General features: G+C 42.6%; 1 protein-coding gene across 1 annotated transcript in view; it reads left to right on the plus strand.

Annotated features, from left to right (window-relative positions):
• The window catches only part of Lrrk2 (leucine rich repeat kinase 2), a 144,672-nt gene that overhangs the window by 39,342 nt on the left and 90,175 nt on the right, over positions 1-15,155 (plus strand). The window contains exons 15-20 of the mRNA XM_032885325.1: positions 2,999-3,143; positions 3,804-3,943; positions 5,979-6,107; positions 6,185-6,355; positions 11,475-11,733; positions 14,033-14,221. Of these exons, the coding sequence (XP_032741216.1) occupies positions 2,999-3,143; positions 3,804-3,943; positions 5,979-6,107; positions 6,185-6,355; positions 11,475-11,733; positions 14,033-14,221 (1,033 nt within the window). The remainder of the gene's footprint in view (positions 1-2,998; positions 3,144-3,803; positions 3,944-5,978; positions 6,108-6,184; positions 6,356-11,474; positions 11,734-14,032; positions 14,222-15,155) is intronic.

Genomic DNA, 15,155 nt, shown 5'->3' on the forward strand with positions numbered 1-15,155 from the left:
GCCTTAGCGCATGTTTTCTTTCTGGTGAGAATTTCAGCCTGGCTCTCACTGTCAATCCATGTTGATTGCATGGACAGATCCTAATAGCATTGATATCCAGAGGGGTGTATTAGAGAATAGGATATTGAGATGACAGCAAAAGTCTTCCCACGGTCACACGGTGAGACTCCGTTCCTCTATCTGCAAAAGTTCCTTACCACTTTCAAGTTGATATCACTCCGTTATTTATTTGAGGTCTTCCGAGTCACAGAATGTGACACGTTATCTACCTGACAGCAAAATAATGCAGCGTTACTACTCAGAGAAAGCGAACTAGATGCGAATAGTGTTGGAAAACAGAATTCCCGAGAAGGGGGAGATAAGAGCATTTTGATTAAATGATACGGGGCATAATGACTGAGAAGCTAGAGACAGAGGGCAAGGCGCAGGAGAAGAAGTTTATTACATCCCTATACCCTGGAGGGAACCAAGTGCTAAGTCATGGAGATCGTGGAGGAGCAGGTGATAGACAAACCGAGGCTAGAGGTAGGAGGCTGTGGGTAGGAAGGCTCACCAGAGCTCGGGAATCTGACCTAAAGTTATCTCAGCATTGTCCTGTAGCAGTGGCGGTGGGATCAGATTTGGGGAGGTAGAGATGATGATGATGATGATGATGATGATGATGATGATGATGATGATGATGATGATGATGATGACATGTGTGTGTGTGTGTGTGTGTGTGTGTGTGTGGCGGGTGTGTGCGTATGTACCAGTGGCATTGAAAAAGGAAGTGTAGGGATGTGGTTGCCTGTGAGCTGCCCATTTCCTCTCAAACAGCAACCACCTGTCCTTGAAAAAGATCCATGTTCCGTCAGGGTATCCATATATCTCAAATTGCTAGAGGAAACCCCGATTTAAGATTCTAATGTGGTAATTAGAATCTAGGTCTCTAAGATACTCCAGGCCTAGGTCTGTTGCCTGAGCTATGCGATTTAAGCTTATCTGCACATCTCTGAAGCCCAGCAAAACTATCACTTGACACACTTGGACAGGAAGAAATGAAATCAAGCCCACAAGACACTTGGGGTCAAGCTCACTTAGACCTTCCTGTGGTGAAAGACAGCACTGCAAATTGGTTAGGTTTCTCTCTCTCTCTCTCTCTCTCTCTCTCTCTCTCTCTCTCTCTCTCTCTCTCTCTCTCTTTTAAATTTCCATTTTGGAAAATTTCTACATTTAAAAATATTTTTTATTGGGTCTTTGTGAATTTCACAACATACACCCCAACCCCACTCATTTCCCCTTCCCTTGTACATGCCCTCCAACCTTGCAGCCCCCCCCCACAACAGAGGAAAAACACTCACCGTGGAAGCTGTAGTGTGTCACAGTGTGTCCCATAATGCACATACTCCCTTGTCCACACTTCTTTGCTTGTAAATACTTTTTCTTTCCTTTCTGTGAGGTGCCATCTGTGGGGCTCACTCTTTCTTACCCCAGTGAATTCAGTCTGGATTAGAAATGACCCATTGTGCAGAGAATAAGATACAAGTGCCAACTTTCTATCTTATGCATACCTGCAGCAAGTTTTCTATACCAGCATGGACTGAAGAGGCTGTCTTTTCTCCAATGCATGTTTGACAATGATGCTAGCATGGACTTAATTAGATTGTTGTGCAATGTGTGTATTCAGTGCAATACCTGACCCAGAGCAAGCACTTGAAGGTTAAAATGTTTACTCTTGTTACATACAATTAATTAGTAATATAGAAGGCAGAAATAAGGATAGCAATCTGCCCCCCCCCATCCTTTGCCACCAATGGCAGGCAGGAGAGCTGGCCCTGAGGTCATCAAAGCAGGAGAGCTCCCCCTACCCGTCACCTGCTGCCGCCCTAGGGAGAGCAGACCCTGCACTTCACCTAGGCAGCACAGTAGAGCTGGCCCTGGATTTAGAGAGTATAGGTGAGCTGGCCCAAGGTTGACAGTGTAGGAGGGCTGGCTCTGCCTCTTATCTGTTTGGTGGTGGCCCAGACAAGGGAGAGACAGTGTCCTCCCTTTCCTTGTCCCTCACCATCTATGGTAATCAGGAGAGTTGCCCCTAGGTTCATGAGTGTGGGAGCACTGGCCTTGTTACTAACCAGCTGCAGCATTTGAGAGAGCTGGCCCTGGCCTTTGCCTAGGCATCAGGGCAGAGCTGGCCTTGGTAGAAGGGATATCTGGTGAGGTGGCCCCAAGGGCATGAGAATGGGAGAGCTGGTGGTCCGACTATCTCAGATACCTCTCAGGCCCAATCCAGGGCTTTGACTTGGCCCATCCCAACATCTACCCAATGGACTGCCAGACTACATGAAGAGGCAAGTCATACAGATCCAAAGCTACAGGATCTCCACGAAATAGGGGAATAATAGGATATCTATGAGAAGTCCCAGTGAGGTCCCAGTATTAGTAGAGTAGCAGAAGCTAGAGTCTTCGTACCAGGCTAATGAGTCCTTGCAATGAACATTTGCAAGCAAAGAAGTATAGACCAAGGGGTAGACTGTGGGACACACTGTGACATGCTACGTCTTTCACAAGGAGTTTTTTTTTTCCTCCATTGGCGGGGAGGTTGCAAGGGTGGATGGCAGGTATGAGAAGAGGGAGAGAAAGAACCAATAAAAAGTTAAAAAAAAAAAAGATATTAATTTGTATTTAACCACATCATTTATGTTGTGTTGTTGAGGCTGAGTCTCATAAATCCCCGACTACCTCTATACTATTTAACTGAGGGCGGCCATGAAGTTTTGATCTTTCTTCCGGCCTCCATCCCCCGAGTACTGGGTTTGCAGTTCTGTATCACATGCTTAGTGTTTTGTTGCCTTAGTGGGGATCAAACCTAGAGCTTTTCATGGTAGTCAACCACTGTCCTGTCCAAGCTGTGTCCCCAGATATTGCACTATGCTGTTTCACTCTGTAACTGGCTTATGGAGGCGTGTCCTAAAACCTTTCTAACAACATCAAATATTCTTAAACTTCTTTTGATTTTTAGTTCATTGGGAATCCCGGGATTCAGAAATGTGGATTAAAAGTCATCTCTTCTTTCGCACATCTTCCCGATGCCTTAGAGATGTTATCCCTGCATGGAGCAGTTGACTCGGTCCTCCATACCTTGCAAATGTATCCAGATGACCAAGGTTGGTACAGACGGAGCTTGGAACCATTGATCATTGTCTTAGTCAGGGTTTCTATGCCTGCTCAAAATGCCATGGCCAAAAAGCAAGTTGAGGAAAGGGTTTCTCCAGCTTACACTTCCACATTGCTATTCATCACCAAAGGAAGTGGGGACTGAATAACAAGTCATTGCAATGAACATTCGCAAGCAAAGAGGTGTGGACAAAAGGGTAGACTGTGGGACACACTATGACATGCTACACCTTCCTTCCATGAGTTTTTTGTTGTTATTGTTGTTGTTGTTCATTGGTGGGGAGGTTGCAAGGGTAGAAACCTGGAGACAGGATATGATGCAGAGCCCATGGAGGGATGCTGCTTACTGGATTGCTTCCCCTGGCTTGCTCAGCTTACGTTCTTATAGAATCTAAGACCACCAGCCCAGGAAAGGCACCACCCACAAAATGCCCTCCCACCCTTGATCCTAAATTGAGAAAATGCCTTACAGCTGGAGCTCATGGAGGCATTTCCTCAAAGGAGGCGCCTTTCTCTGAGATAATGCCCACTTGCATCAAGTTGACACAAAACCAGCCAGTACACTTATTAACTGGTTTTTTAAAAAAATTTTTTTCCTTCAGTTTTGAGGTTAAAAGAATTATCACTGTTCCTTTTCTCTTGTGTTTTAGAAATTCAGTGTCTGGGCTTACACCTTATGGGATGCCTGATGACAAAGAAGAATTTCTGCATAGGGACAGGGCACCTCCTGGCAAAAATTCTGGCTTCCACCTTGCAGCGATTTAAAGATGTTGCTGAAGTGCAGACTACAGTGAGTACTCTCCAGAGAACTGGGAGCTTACACAATCTCCCGCTTCTACTCTTGCAACTCTCACCGTACGTCAACAAGATAGTCTAGTTAATTAAAATCATTTATCATTCTGTAGTGTTTTAATTATAGAAGGTGCAGAAAATTGCACTGACTGTAAAGATCCAGTGTTCATTATTAGATCTGAAAAAAAAATCAGTCTGTTTGTTTGCCTTCTCTCCTTCCCATAAAAACTCTAAAGGCATTCCAGTAGCTGATTTTTTTTTTTTGGTTTGTGCTTAGATTTTTGGGCAAATACAAGTTATTATTCTAAAGATGGCTGTCCTCTGTGGCTTCTCCTGAACTGCTTTTGCCTGTAGCTATTTTGCTTCTTGATGTTTTCTTCCCAGGATAAAGATTTGAAATAAATTTGACCAAGCTTTATTTAAAGTAGACATGTAATAATTGTCTTTGTGAGGACTGTGAAACGATGTAAGGTTGATTCAGCGGGGAATAAGAAAAGCTGTTATTTGGTGTGTAGATACACAGAGTCCTGGCTATTCTGGAAGCCAAGGAGGGAAAATTACTTCAGTCCAGGAGTTTGAGACTTGTAAAGTCGTGAGACTGCTAACCCCTACAGAAATAAAATGCTTCATATCTTTTGCAAACGTTAGCCAAATGAATAGTTCAAAACTTCTGTATGGGGATTGGATTTTTGATAATCACGTTTATTTCTTCAATGGGCCTCATGCAATTTTTTTTCTTAACTGACAAAATAGACCGTACGAATAAAAACCAATAAATGAGCTAGTTAATTGGTTAATCAATAACTAACCAATAAAGATATCTAGGCTGTAACCATTACACAGAGGTTCTCAGTAAATCACATATGCAGGTAAAGTGTTTTCTTTATTGTAGAGTACAGAAGACCCTGCCTTCTTAGCTCAGAGCAGGAATGCATTTTAAAATCGGTGTTTCGGAAAGTGCTTTACTCTAAACCGATGAAAGCCATAGCAGGATTGATTTAAAGCCATTTAAGGGAAGGAAATAACTGTGTGGTCTGGGGCTCCAGTTACTATGGATTAATTCATTGCATGTGAGTTTTCAAATCTCCATAGCAGAGGCTATAAAAGCCCAACTGGGATGTTCACTAAGCTCTGGCCAGTGCAAAGCTGAAAACGGTTCCTTCAAAGGTGCAGTCCCAGCTCGACTGTCAGACTTGCACATCTAGAACTTCTTGTGAGGCTTTACGTGACACCTTCTCAGAACCTCACAAACCAAATGCACTTTTGCTCAAGTGTCTGTGTTTGTACAACTCAGCATCCAAAGAGAGCAAAATCATCTTGATGCACAGACAGACTGCTCTGATGTTACTGTAGAGGGTAGGCTGATCTCTTTTGAGTTTACTCATGATCTTCAATGCTAAAAGCGTGGAGAGGACCCTTCCTTGAAGGACTGCATAGGCTGAGAGGCCCTGGTTAACCTTGGCCAGCTTGAGACCCCTTTTAAGAAGCAATTTTGCTGTTTGATGAAACCGGCCACAAGGACTTGCCCTTTATTTTGCCTTCAGGGTTTCAGACAGTTGCGCTGAACAGCAGTGAGATCGGGAGGACTTCCTTGCCTCTCAGGTACAAGTGTATGCAGGAGGTAGTCCGAAAAGGTGGGAGAAGTGCCTGACTCCATGACTGCTTCGCCCTCCTGAAGTCAAGGCCGGACTCTTTGGATCCAGATGCCACCAGCTGTTCTAATCCCAAGCAACATCTAGCTTCCCTCTGGTTTCCCAAAGGAAACTTTAATGGGCACATTTGAGAGGATTAAGTATTTGAGGATGGCTTGCCAGCTAGTGTCTGTTCTCCTTGTCCTTAATATATTCCTCAGTACCAAAAGAGGGAGACATTTATGATTTATTTCAAGCCATCAAGTTCAAGTCTAGGTCTCTCTGTTTAGTTAAAAGAGCAAGCAGGGTCTTAAATATCATGCATGAACTGTTGTGTATCATTGAGTTATTTTTGTCCGCGATTCATTATATCACTTACATTACTTTTGCTTACACTTTCAGGGATTACAGACGGTCTTGTCAATGCTTGACCTGTCCGTATCTTTCTCCAAGCTGCTAGTGCACTATTCATTTGATGTGGTGATGTTTCATCAGATGTCTTCCGGTGTCCTGGAACAAAAGGATGAGCAGGTAGGGTGTTGCTGCCTGTGGGCCCAACCCTATCCCTCCCTCCAGCTGCCTCTCAGTCTCATTCCTTCTCCTTCTAGTTTCTCAACTTATGCTGCAAATGCTTTGCAAAAGTGGCTGTGGATGATGAGCTGAAAAGCAAGATGCTAGAGAGAGCCTGCGATCAGAACAACAGCATCATGGTCGAATGTTTGCTCCTCTTGGGAGCCGATGCCAATCAAGCGAAGGGGGCAACTTCTTTAATCTATCAGGTAAATATTCCCATCCTCACTTTGGGTTGTCTCCGTTATTACTCTTCTCCCTCCTCTCTGACATTGTTCCCTCGTTAAAAGAAAAGATTTACTGAGAGAGAATATATCATACAATCTGTGTGTTTAAAGTATGTAGTTCAGTCGTGAAAGACTGAGACAGGAGGATCACCAGTGAGTTTGAAGCCAGCTAGAGCAATACAAGGACACAGCAAGAGCCCATCTCTGAAGGGAAGTTATAAGGATATGGGCTTGTGTTTGTGTAGTTGTACTGCTATTGCCGGAGACAATGCTAGAACATGTTCATCACTGCACAGTTAAGTCTCAGAAGCAGCAGCCGGTTCCTAACCCCCCCCATCCCCTAGATGTCTGTGTAATCCTCTCTTTGGCACCAAGTAATCACTTGCTTATTTTGTCTTTATGCATTCATCTACTTGAAATGTTTAAAATCACGATCTCATGGTTATGCGTCTGTGACTGGCAAATTTCCCATTACTTTCTGTGCTGTGCAAGCCTCCAGCCAGCACCATTCTATTCCCAGCTCTACCACATCAACTTTGTATTCTAGGTGTGCGTAACATGGTGTGTTATTTTCTGTCTTTGTCTGACTTATTCCCCTCATTTGTTGGTCTGGACTTTCATTCATCTTGTGATTCAGTAATAAGGTTATGGCAAATGAGATTGAGTAACCTATTTTATAAATAAGTCATCATTATCTACTCACGTAGTAGTGGGTCCCTAGATGGACTACATATCTTTATTAGAGTGAATATTGCTGAACATGGGGTTGTAAATACTTTTCAACATTTCATTTCCTTTGGACATTTATTTAGTAATGAGTTTACTGAATTATATGGTAGTTCTGTTAGGTTGTCTGTTTACTTGTTGATTTGTGAAAGGATCTTACTGACTGGCCTAGAACTTATTGTAAAGACCAGGGTGGCCTCAAAATCACAGAGATCTGCCCACCTCTACCTCCTGGTCCTGGCGTAAAAACACTCGTCACCACAACACCTGGATCCTACTTTTAGGTTTTATTTGTTGACGCTTCTATATGGTTTTCCATGAGGGCTAAATTAATGTACATTCCCACAAGCGGTCTCTACGTGTTTCCTTCTTTTCCACACCCTTGAGAGCAGTTTTTGCTTTTGCCTTTTTGATAACCATTCTTTCCAGCTAAGGTGACCTCTCACTGTGGTTGTGATTGAACTATTCTACTGATCACTCATGGTGAACCCTTTTTCTTGTCTCTCCTAGGCAGGTTAAGGTGACCCCTAGGGAAATGTCAAAGCTAACCAGATGCTGTGGGTGTTTCCGGTCTAATGCTTCATTTGATTGTTTATCTCTTGTCGGGGCGTGAGACACTCTAAATATGCCTCTTGTTTTGCATCTTCACAGACCTTACTCTCCTTACTCTCTTGTCCTCCACACAACCCCAGTCTATTGTTGGAACCCATCTCTCTCCATGGTTTCACTTTCTTTGCTATTGTGTTAACTTTTCACGGGCAGATAGAACAAATATCTGTTCACTCCAGATGAGTCATTAATGATAGATCAAAGTACAATGCCATCAAAGTCTGACTTGGCCAGCTAATGAGTTTAGTAGACTTCTTTACCAAGGATGTTTAAAGGGCTACTTAAAGGACCTAGGATGGTCCCCAAATGACTCAATCTACACAGTTCTACCCCATCACAGATGACAACCTGTGGAAGCTTGTCACTGAGCATGAGCATCCCCCCTCCCTTTCAGTAAACCTTCTACTTCCTACCTATCCTAGTATCTCCCAAGATCACTTGCAGCTGGGGATAGGGCAGGAGGGAGTAGTGGTTATAATCCCAGTTGAAGGTCCTGTGTCTGCCTTCAATAGTCTTTTACTCCATAACTATTACCAAGAAACTATTCTTGGCCTCAGGATGACAACAAGGTGAGCATGTCATGACCAGAGGGAAAAGGCCGTGTCTATGAACTTTTTGTAGAAACCGCGAAGAGACAGAGTTGGGTATGTCTCTCAGCTCTTTGCAGCTATGCTCAGAAGGTCTGGATTCTAAACACTCTAGTCTTTTCGTTTATATAAAGAGTTAAATAAACTATTTTACCAAAATAATGAGGTGTGGGACCTAGTAGATTAAAGAGCATCAAAACCAAAGTCTACCTTCCTGCTGAATTGGGGTGTCAGTGGATTGCAAGGTTATAGGGTACTCAGGTTATCATTTGATCAGAGGCTGCTCTTTGAATATCACACACACACACACACACACACACACACACACACACACACACACTCACAGTGGGCACTGTCTACTTGTAGAACCATCTGGAGTTGGAATTGTTGAACTCTGGAAAAAATGAGAAGAGGGGAAGGGGGGCTGAGGGCACCAGAGGAGCTAAGGGCAGAACAATTGTATCAGAGACAGAAAATGTCTGGATGACACAAGTTTTTATTGGGTCTTCTCTATGAAAGGTATATTTTTCATTGGGCTTTTGTTGATTTGTTTAATCACAAGGAAGGCATTGGGGAGTAAAGACAGTTTTCATAGCATTTTCATGAATGTCCTTAAGATTAGTCACAATTAATGATTAAATATCTTTGGAGACCCCAGAAATATATATTGGTAGAGATTAATGGACCTGTTTTCTACTGTGGGTCAGAACACATTTGATTTTGCAATCTATCTTTGTTTGTGGTCAGATAGGAAATGAACCACTCCTTAAGTTACTGTCTTAGGTATTTTTCTTCCCCCCAACTCCAGGGCCAATAGTCACAGATTAGACCAACAAGAAGAGTGGTTTTGTGTATTGTCCTGTATGTTGGTCTTTCTCAAAGTACATTCATGGATTAGTGCTGGTTGTATACAGTCCTATCCTTGAGTATAAACAAGTAGTTAGGCAGGGTAAGGGAATCTGAAAGAGAGACAGTTTGATTGGCTAGTTCATAAGAAGCAAATGTTTTAAATAGCTGTGACATGTAAGAGGTTGCATGGTAAGATGCTGAAAAGGAAGGTTTTCTAGGGCATTGTTGGTCAAAAGGCAGAAGTAGGCTTGTCTATAACAATATCTGGTACAACCAAATGATTTCACCTTGGAGATAGTGAGCAAGCTCTCCTGCATAGATCCAGTGTAAGAACAGGGCACACTTGAAGAGCTATAGACCAGGGTAGGTGATGTTTGTACAGCATCCTGATCAACACCATGACTTATTGAGCCCTTGGCTGCAGGGGCAAGGAGCTCCTATGGTGAAAATATAAGAACCCTTGCCTGGAGGGGTGGGTGGCCCCTTTAGGGAAAGGCTTCCGGGGCAATGAAGCCTCTAGGAAAGTTTAACAAGCAGTGATTGGATCAGAGAAACATCCTATAAAACAATGCTTCTTAATGACACCTTTTTATCTAACTCACAGGACCAAACAGTAGGTTTGGGGAATTGGGGTGGAAGAGGGAGCTTGAGAAAAAGGCAATGCTGAAAATTGTCTTCCAGGCGAGATTTGCTATTGTCTTGACAACAAAAACGCTTCAGCAGTTTCAGACTAAGTGGGATGTCTAAGGGAAGGGAGGTCCTGCACCATGAAGAGTTGGCTTCAAATGTGACCTGTGCTATGTGACTGTGATCTGGTGCCTGGTTGTGGGTAGTGTGGGTATAGGTGGCATGACTATGAGAGCTGTGGAGGGAAAGATCACAGGGACTGGGCAGGACTTGTCGTTCCTTACAGTAGCTTGAAGAGTCTGGGTTCGAATTGGCATTCAATTGTTCTTGGTCACCCCCACACTGATTTTCCTTTTCTTCTCAGCCTTCCTCCTTGGACAATGAAAGCACATAACTGGTCATCCTCTTCCTTCGAACTCCAATAAAAATATTTCTTAAATCCTTTCCTATACATCCAAACCTAAGACAAAATCAAGATTTATTCCCGTAGGTCCATGAGAGTTTAACGTATGTTTCTGTTATATTTTAGATTTTAAATTTAAATTCCAAAATATTTTATATGGTGCACTGTAATAGATATGTACGGTGTTCATCTTTGCATTGTCAGGAATGTTGAATTCATAGTATTGTTTTGTGACTCGTACTTAGGAGTCTAAAAAAGGCATTTGTTAACAGGGAGTCTCTCCATCTAAGTCTACCCTGTAAACCAATGAACTTACTAGAGTTATTTATAGAAGCATGAGTAACTCAAAGACAACTGCATTATGAGAAAGCCCACCCCAGCAATGGGTGATGACCCATGACAGCTGTATCCCTGGAACTCCCAGCCCAACACAAAGGAAGTAGAGAGTCTTTGCATCCCAGATGTTATCCACTATCGGGGACAGCCTTGAGGAGGGGCCTTGTACAACGTGTAACTTTCTGGCTTCTGAGATCTCCAGGTCTTCTGAGACTGGGCAGCTTTTTGGGTCCCATGAGCCTCCTTTCTTCCTTGAGGTTGAGAGGAAAAGGGTTTTGTGGACCTGTTTAGAAGTAGTTTCTTGTGGGCAATTGCACTCTTCATCGTCAGGATACCAGCAGTCCAGTGCAGTAGTAAACACCAAACACGAGTTAGTTTCGGTGGCATTATCTTGCAAAAACAGCAAGGTTGTGCAAAAACAATTGGCACAAGTCAGTGGAAGTGGCCTGAATATCCCGAGAAGTTCTTTGGAGGGATTCTATGAAGTGAAGACCAAGGAAGACCAACAAAGTTTGCATGGAGTCTCAATGCAAGAGCACCCTCTCACTGTTTTTGGAATTCTGTTTATATCCTTTCTAAACATCACTCAGCCTCTCAAGTCTCTGTTTTCAGCAAAACATCACATACCCTCTCACAAGACAGCTTGCAGGAAAACATCACGTGACACAACAGAGTTGTTAAAGAAACCAGAAATGTCCACTTGAAAGGGTGATGAGGCCTCTTCAAACCATTGATGGGACAGCTGCAAGACAATTAAGATTTGTGCTAGTCTTCTATCTGCAGCAATAACTTCATTTTATTTCCCTGTCTATTGTAAGAATAAGTTTTACCATATTTTATATCATTTCAACCTAAATTTGAGGTATAAAGATTGACCCTAGCAAGATCCATTTTTTTTTCTGGTTAGCCAAAGAGAAGAAATTCAAGTTGTGTGTCCACTTCCTCTTCTTTTTTGTAAAACTAGGTATGTGAGAAAGAGAGCAGCCCTAAATTGGTGGAACTGTTGCTTAACAGTGGGTGCCGTGAACAAGATGTACGGAAAGCCCTGACAGTAAGCATCCAAAAGGGCGACAACCAGGTCATCAGCTTACTCCTGAGGAGACTTGCCCTGGACCTGGCCAACAACAGCATTTGCCTTGGAGGATTTTGCATAGGAAAACTTGATCCTTCTTGGCTAGGCCCTTTATTTCCAGATAAGTCATCTAATTTGAGGAAACAAACAAGTAAGTACCAATAAGAATGTCTGTGTAACTCCTACTTTAAGTATAGTCAATAGCATTGTTTTGAACCTAAAACTTAGTGCATGGTATGCAAATGCCATTCCACTGGTCCACTGTACAGGAACTAAGTCATCATGGTAGATAAGTGTATTTGTTCTTTTCACAACCTTTTTGGTAGATTAGAAGCATGGTGAAGCCAAAGTTAGTTTTGTCCACTGTTGGAATCTTAGTATCTATGCTACTGGTTTGCATATAATATATGATCACTGGATATTTATAAATTAGCAAGGATGAGTTGGTAGTAAATTATACAGAAAGCACATGTTATATAAAAAGCACTTAACATATCAGCAGGAATTAAAGTTGTTCTTCCTGAGGACGTTCTGCACTATCTTCTGATCTTCAATTTGTGTACTTTTGAACTTTTAAAATCTAATATACACAGTTTTGTTTGTATAGGGAAAGATACTCTGTTTACTTATGACGTGTTCTTAGACATCCAGGGTACAGATTTTTATGCATCAGGATATTCATTGAAACTATTAATAAATATTTTTAAAAGATTAGGGGGAAGAGAGAAATAAAAAAAAAAAGAGAATAACCCCAACCAACCAACCAAACAAATAAAAGCATGGGATACTCATCCAGTGACTCCTTGGCAGTCACGTAGGAGAAGCATGCAGCAAATTTAAAGGTGGATGGAAATGAACCAGAGAGGTTCAGACAGGGGGACTGTGAGACCAGCCTGGGCAGTAATGTATGAACCTGTTCAAGGAGGGATTACACATTTCACATTGTAACGGTGTTTTGATTGCTGAAAATTCCACTGGATTGTGTTCATCACATTTATGTGAAAATAGAACACTGTACTGGAAAATAGTTCTACCAATGACGCCCCTCCTCTTCCCCCTTCCCCCTCCCTTCCTCCTCTTCTTCGATCTTCTCTTTTCCTCCCCCCCGCCCCCATCTGTATACCAGCTTCTCTTCAATGCGTCTCTATGTAGTCCAGGCTGCCGTGAAACTCTCTAAGAAGAGCAGGTTGAACTTGAAGGCGAGCCCACCGCTGCCTTCTGAGCCCTGGGATTATAGATATGAACCCCCTGCCCATCCTTGTCCTCTGATTTCTGACCAAACGCCTTGGGGACCCTGGATGGAGATTTAGTGTCCCCTCAGTTTCGTGTGACGATCTTACAGTGGCAGGATCTTGACGTCATCTTTAAAACGTTGACGTCATTTGGCTGGAAGATAAAATCACGATGCCAATTGGTGGTGGTTTGTCTGAAGGGAAATTTTGGGCTCGCAGCATTGGAACGTTTCTCCGGGTTTATTTGACCGACTCACATATTGTGCTTTATGTGAGCCACGAAAAAATATTTGAAGAAATCTTCTACGGTTTCTGTAGATCGATGGCGACCGCCAGCACATTTCTTCTTGGTATAAAATAAATATAAAATGTAATGAAAAACGGAGAAGAGCATTCATTGTCTTAGGGTTGAAATTCACCCTAAGGCGCTTGAAGGGGAAAGGGTTTATTTTCATTGAAGCCTCTCAGAGGCAAGCTAATTCAGAGGCCGTGGAGATGGCTGCTAACTGCTTACTCCTCCTGCCTTGTTCAGCCTGCTTTTAGGTAGCACCTAGGATCACCAGCCCAGGGAGGGTACAACCCAGTTGGCTGGGCCCTTCCATATCAATCACGAATTAAGAAAATGCCCTACAGGCTTTTCCACAGTCCAGTCTCATTGAGGCAGTTTTCCAATTGAGGTCCCCTTCCTTCAGGACGACTCTAACTTGTGTCAGGTTGGCATAAAATTAGCCAACACAGGTGTTAAAATTCTTTCTCCTGAGCCGCTGAACACATTTTATTTATTACATTTTTTTTAGCATTGTTGTATTTTAGTAAGATTTCACAAGCATGACGTTATTTAATTTTCTATAATCCTGTCCTGAACATATCATCTGTTTACTCCGGGTGAACTGATTTGTCCTTACAGAGCTTAACCGGCTTGCAAGGGGTGTCACACATGTCTGCCTGGCTTTACAGTCCCAACTCCTCCCCGAATTAAGTTAGGTTCATGACTGAAAATGGCCACTATACCCAAGGCTCTTACAGCTGCATCACGAATACTAAGATTGGATTGAAACCGAGAAAATCGTATGGCAAATATGCACTAGCATTGTACACAGTAAAGTGATTCTGCAAGGAGACATTTTAAAAGCGCGAGATGTGTATAGGGAGCTTGTGAAAGGTACGTTTATGCTGGGTAATTACTGATTTCTAAGCCACCGGTTGATTTCTTTTAAGACGCGGGGTCTGTCCTAGCGAGGAAAGTGCTCCGGTATCAGATGAGAAACACTCTTCAAGAAGGCGTGGCCTCAGGCAGTGACGGCAACTTCTCTGAGGATGCGCTGGCGAAATTTGGCGAATGGACCTTCATTCCCGACTCTTCTATGGACAGTGTGTTTGGCCAGAGTGACGATCTGGATAGCGAAGGTATCTATTTTAAGTAAAGGTTCGCTGTGACTCACATCTACACACTGGCATTGAACTCTGAGAGCTCGCACTAAAATCCTACTCCAACTCATTGGGGAAATGGGTGAAAACGGGCTTGGGCGTGTCCATGCTTAGGGAGAGATAACTCACACTGGAGATGCTGTCCGTGCTCTGCCACCAGTAGGTTTTTGTGGCTCTGTCACTTTCTTAACATTTATAAGTTAACCGTGCCGGCCTTTCAGGATTACAGATAGGAAATCAAGAAATTCTAAGTAAAGGGTCTGGACCACACTTGGAAAGTTAGTTCTTAACTTTATTATGGTTTTAAAAAAGTGTTACTATTTTAAGAACTCACCTGGCATAACTTTTGAAAGGGATAAAGCAAGAAATAGGATGGTAGACGTTACCATTTAACACTATTCCCTTTGCTTGAAATTGAGTTAAGAGACTTGTTAGATCTTACTCTCTTTTTTGTAAGTGTATAGATTGACAGGCTTCATCGTGACATTTTAGCACATCTGTATCTCTGTGCTTTGCCCATGCTCTGTCTGGGCCACTGACTTGCATAGGATGTACAGGGCACAATGCACACACAGCGGTCAGAGGAGCATCTGCACGATTCAGTTCTGTCCTCTCATTTGCGGTCCCTGGGGTTTGAACTCAGGTCGTCAGGCTTGGTAGCAGGTATTTTCACTCAGCCATTTTCTCAACTCCTTTATTTAAAAATTTAATAAAAAAAAATGTGTACCATAGAATGAGTTAAACTTAAATACTGAACCAGTGGGCTTATATCAAGATTTATACTATACCTTGTGACATTAGTATTGGTCTGTTGAATTTATCAAGCATCTAGAAGTAATTCTTTTTTTTTCTAAGCTAAAAAGTAGTAGGATTGAAAATCTTATATTTTTTTTCACAAACAGTTCTTCAATAT

This window comes from Rattus rattus, chromosome 1 (assembly GCF_011064425.1).
Source record: "Rattus rattus isolate New Zealand chromosome 1, Rrattus_CSIRO_v1, whole genome shotgun sequence".
Classification (NCBI taxonomy): Eukaryota; Metazoa; Chordata; class Mammalia; order Rodentia; family Muridae; genus Rattus; species Rattus rattus.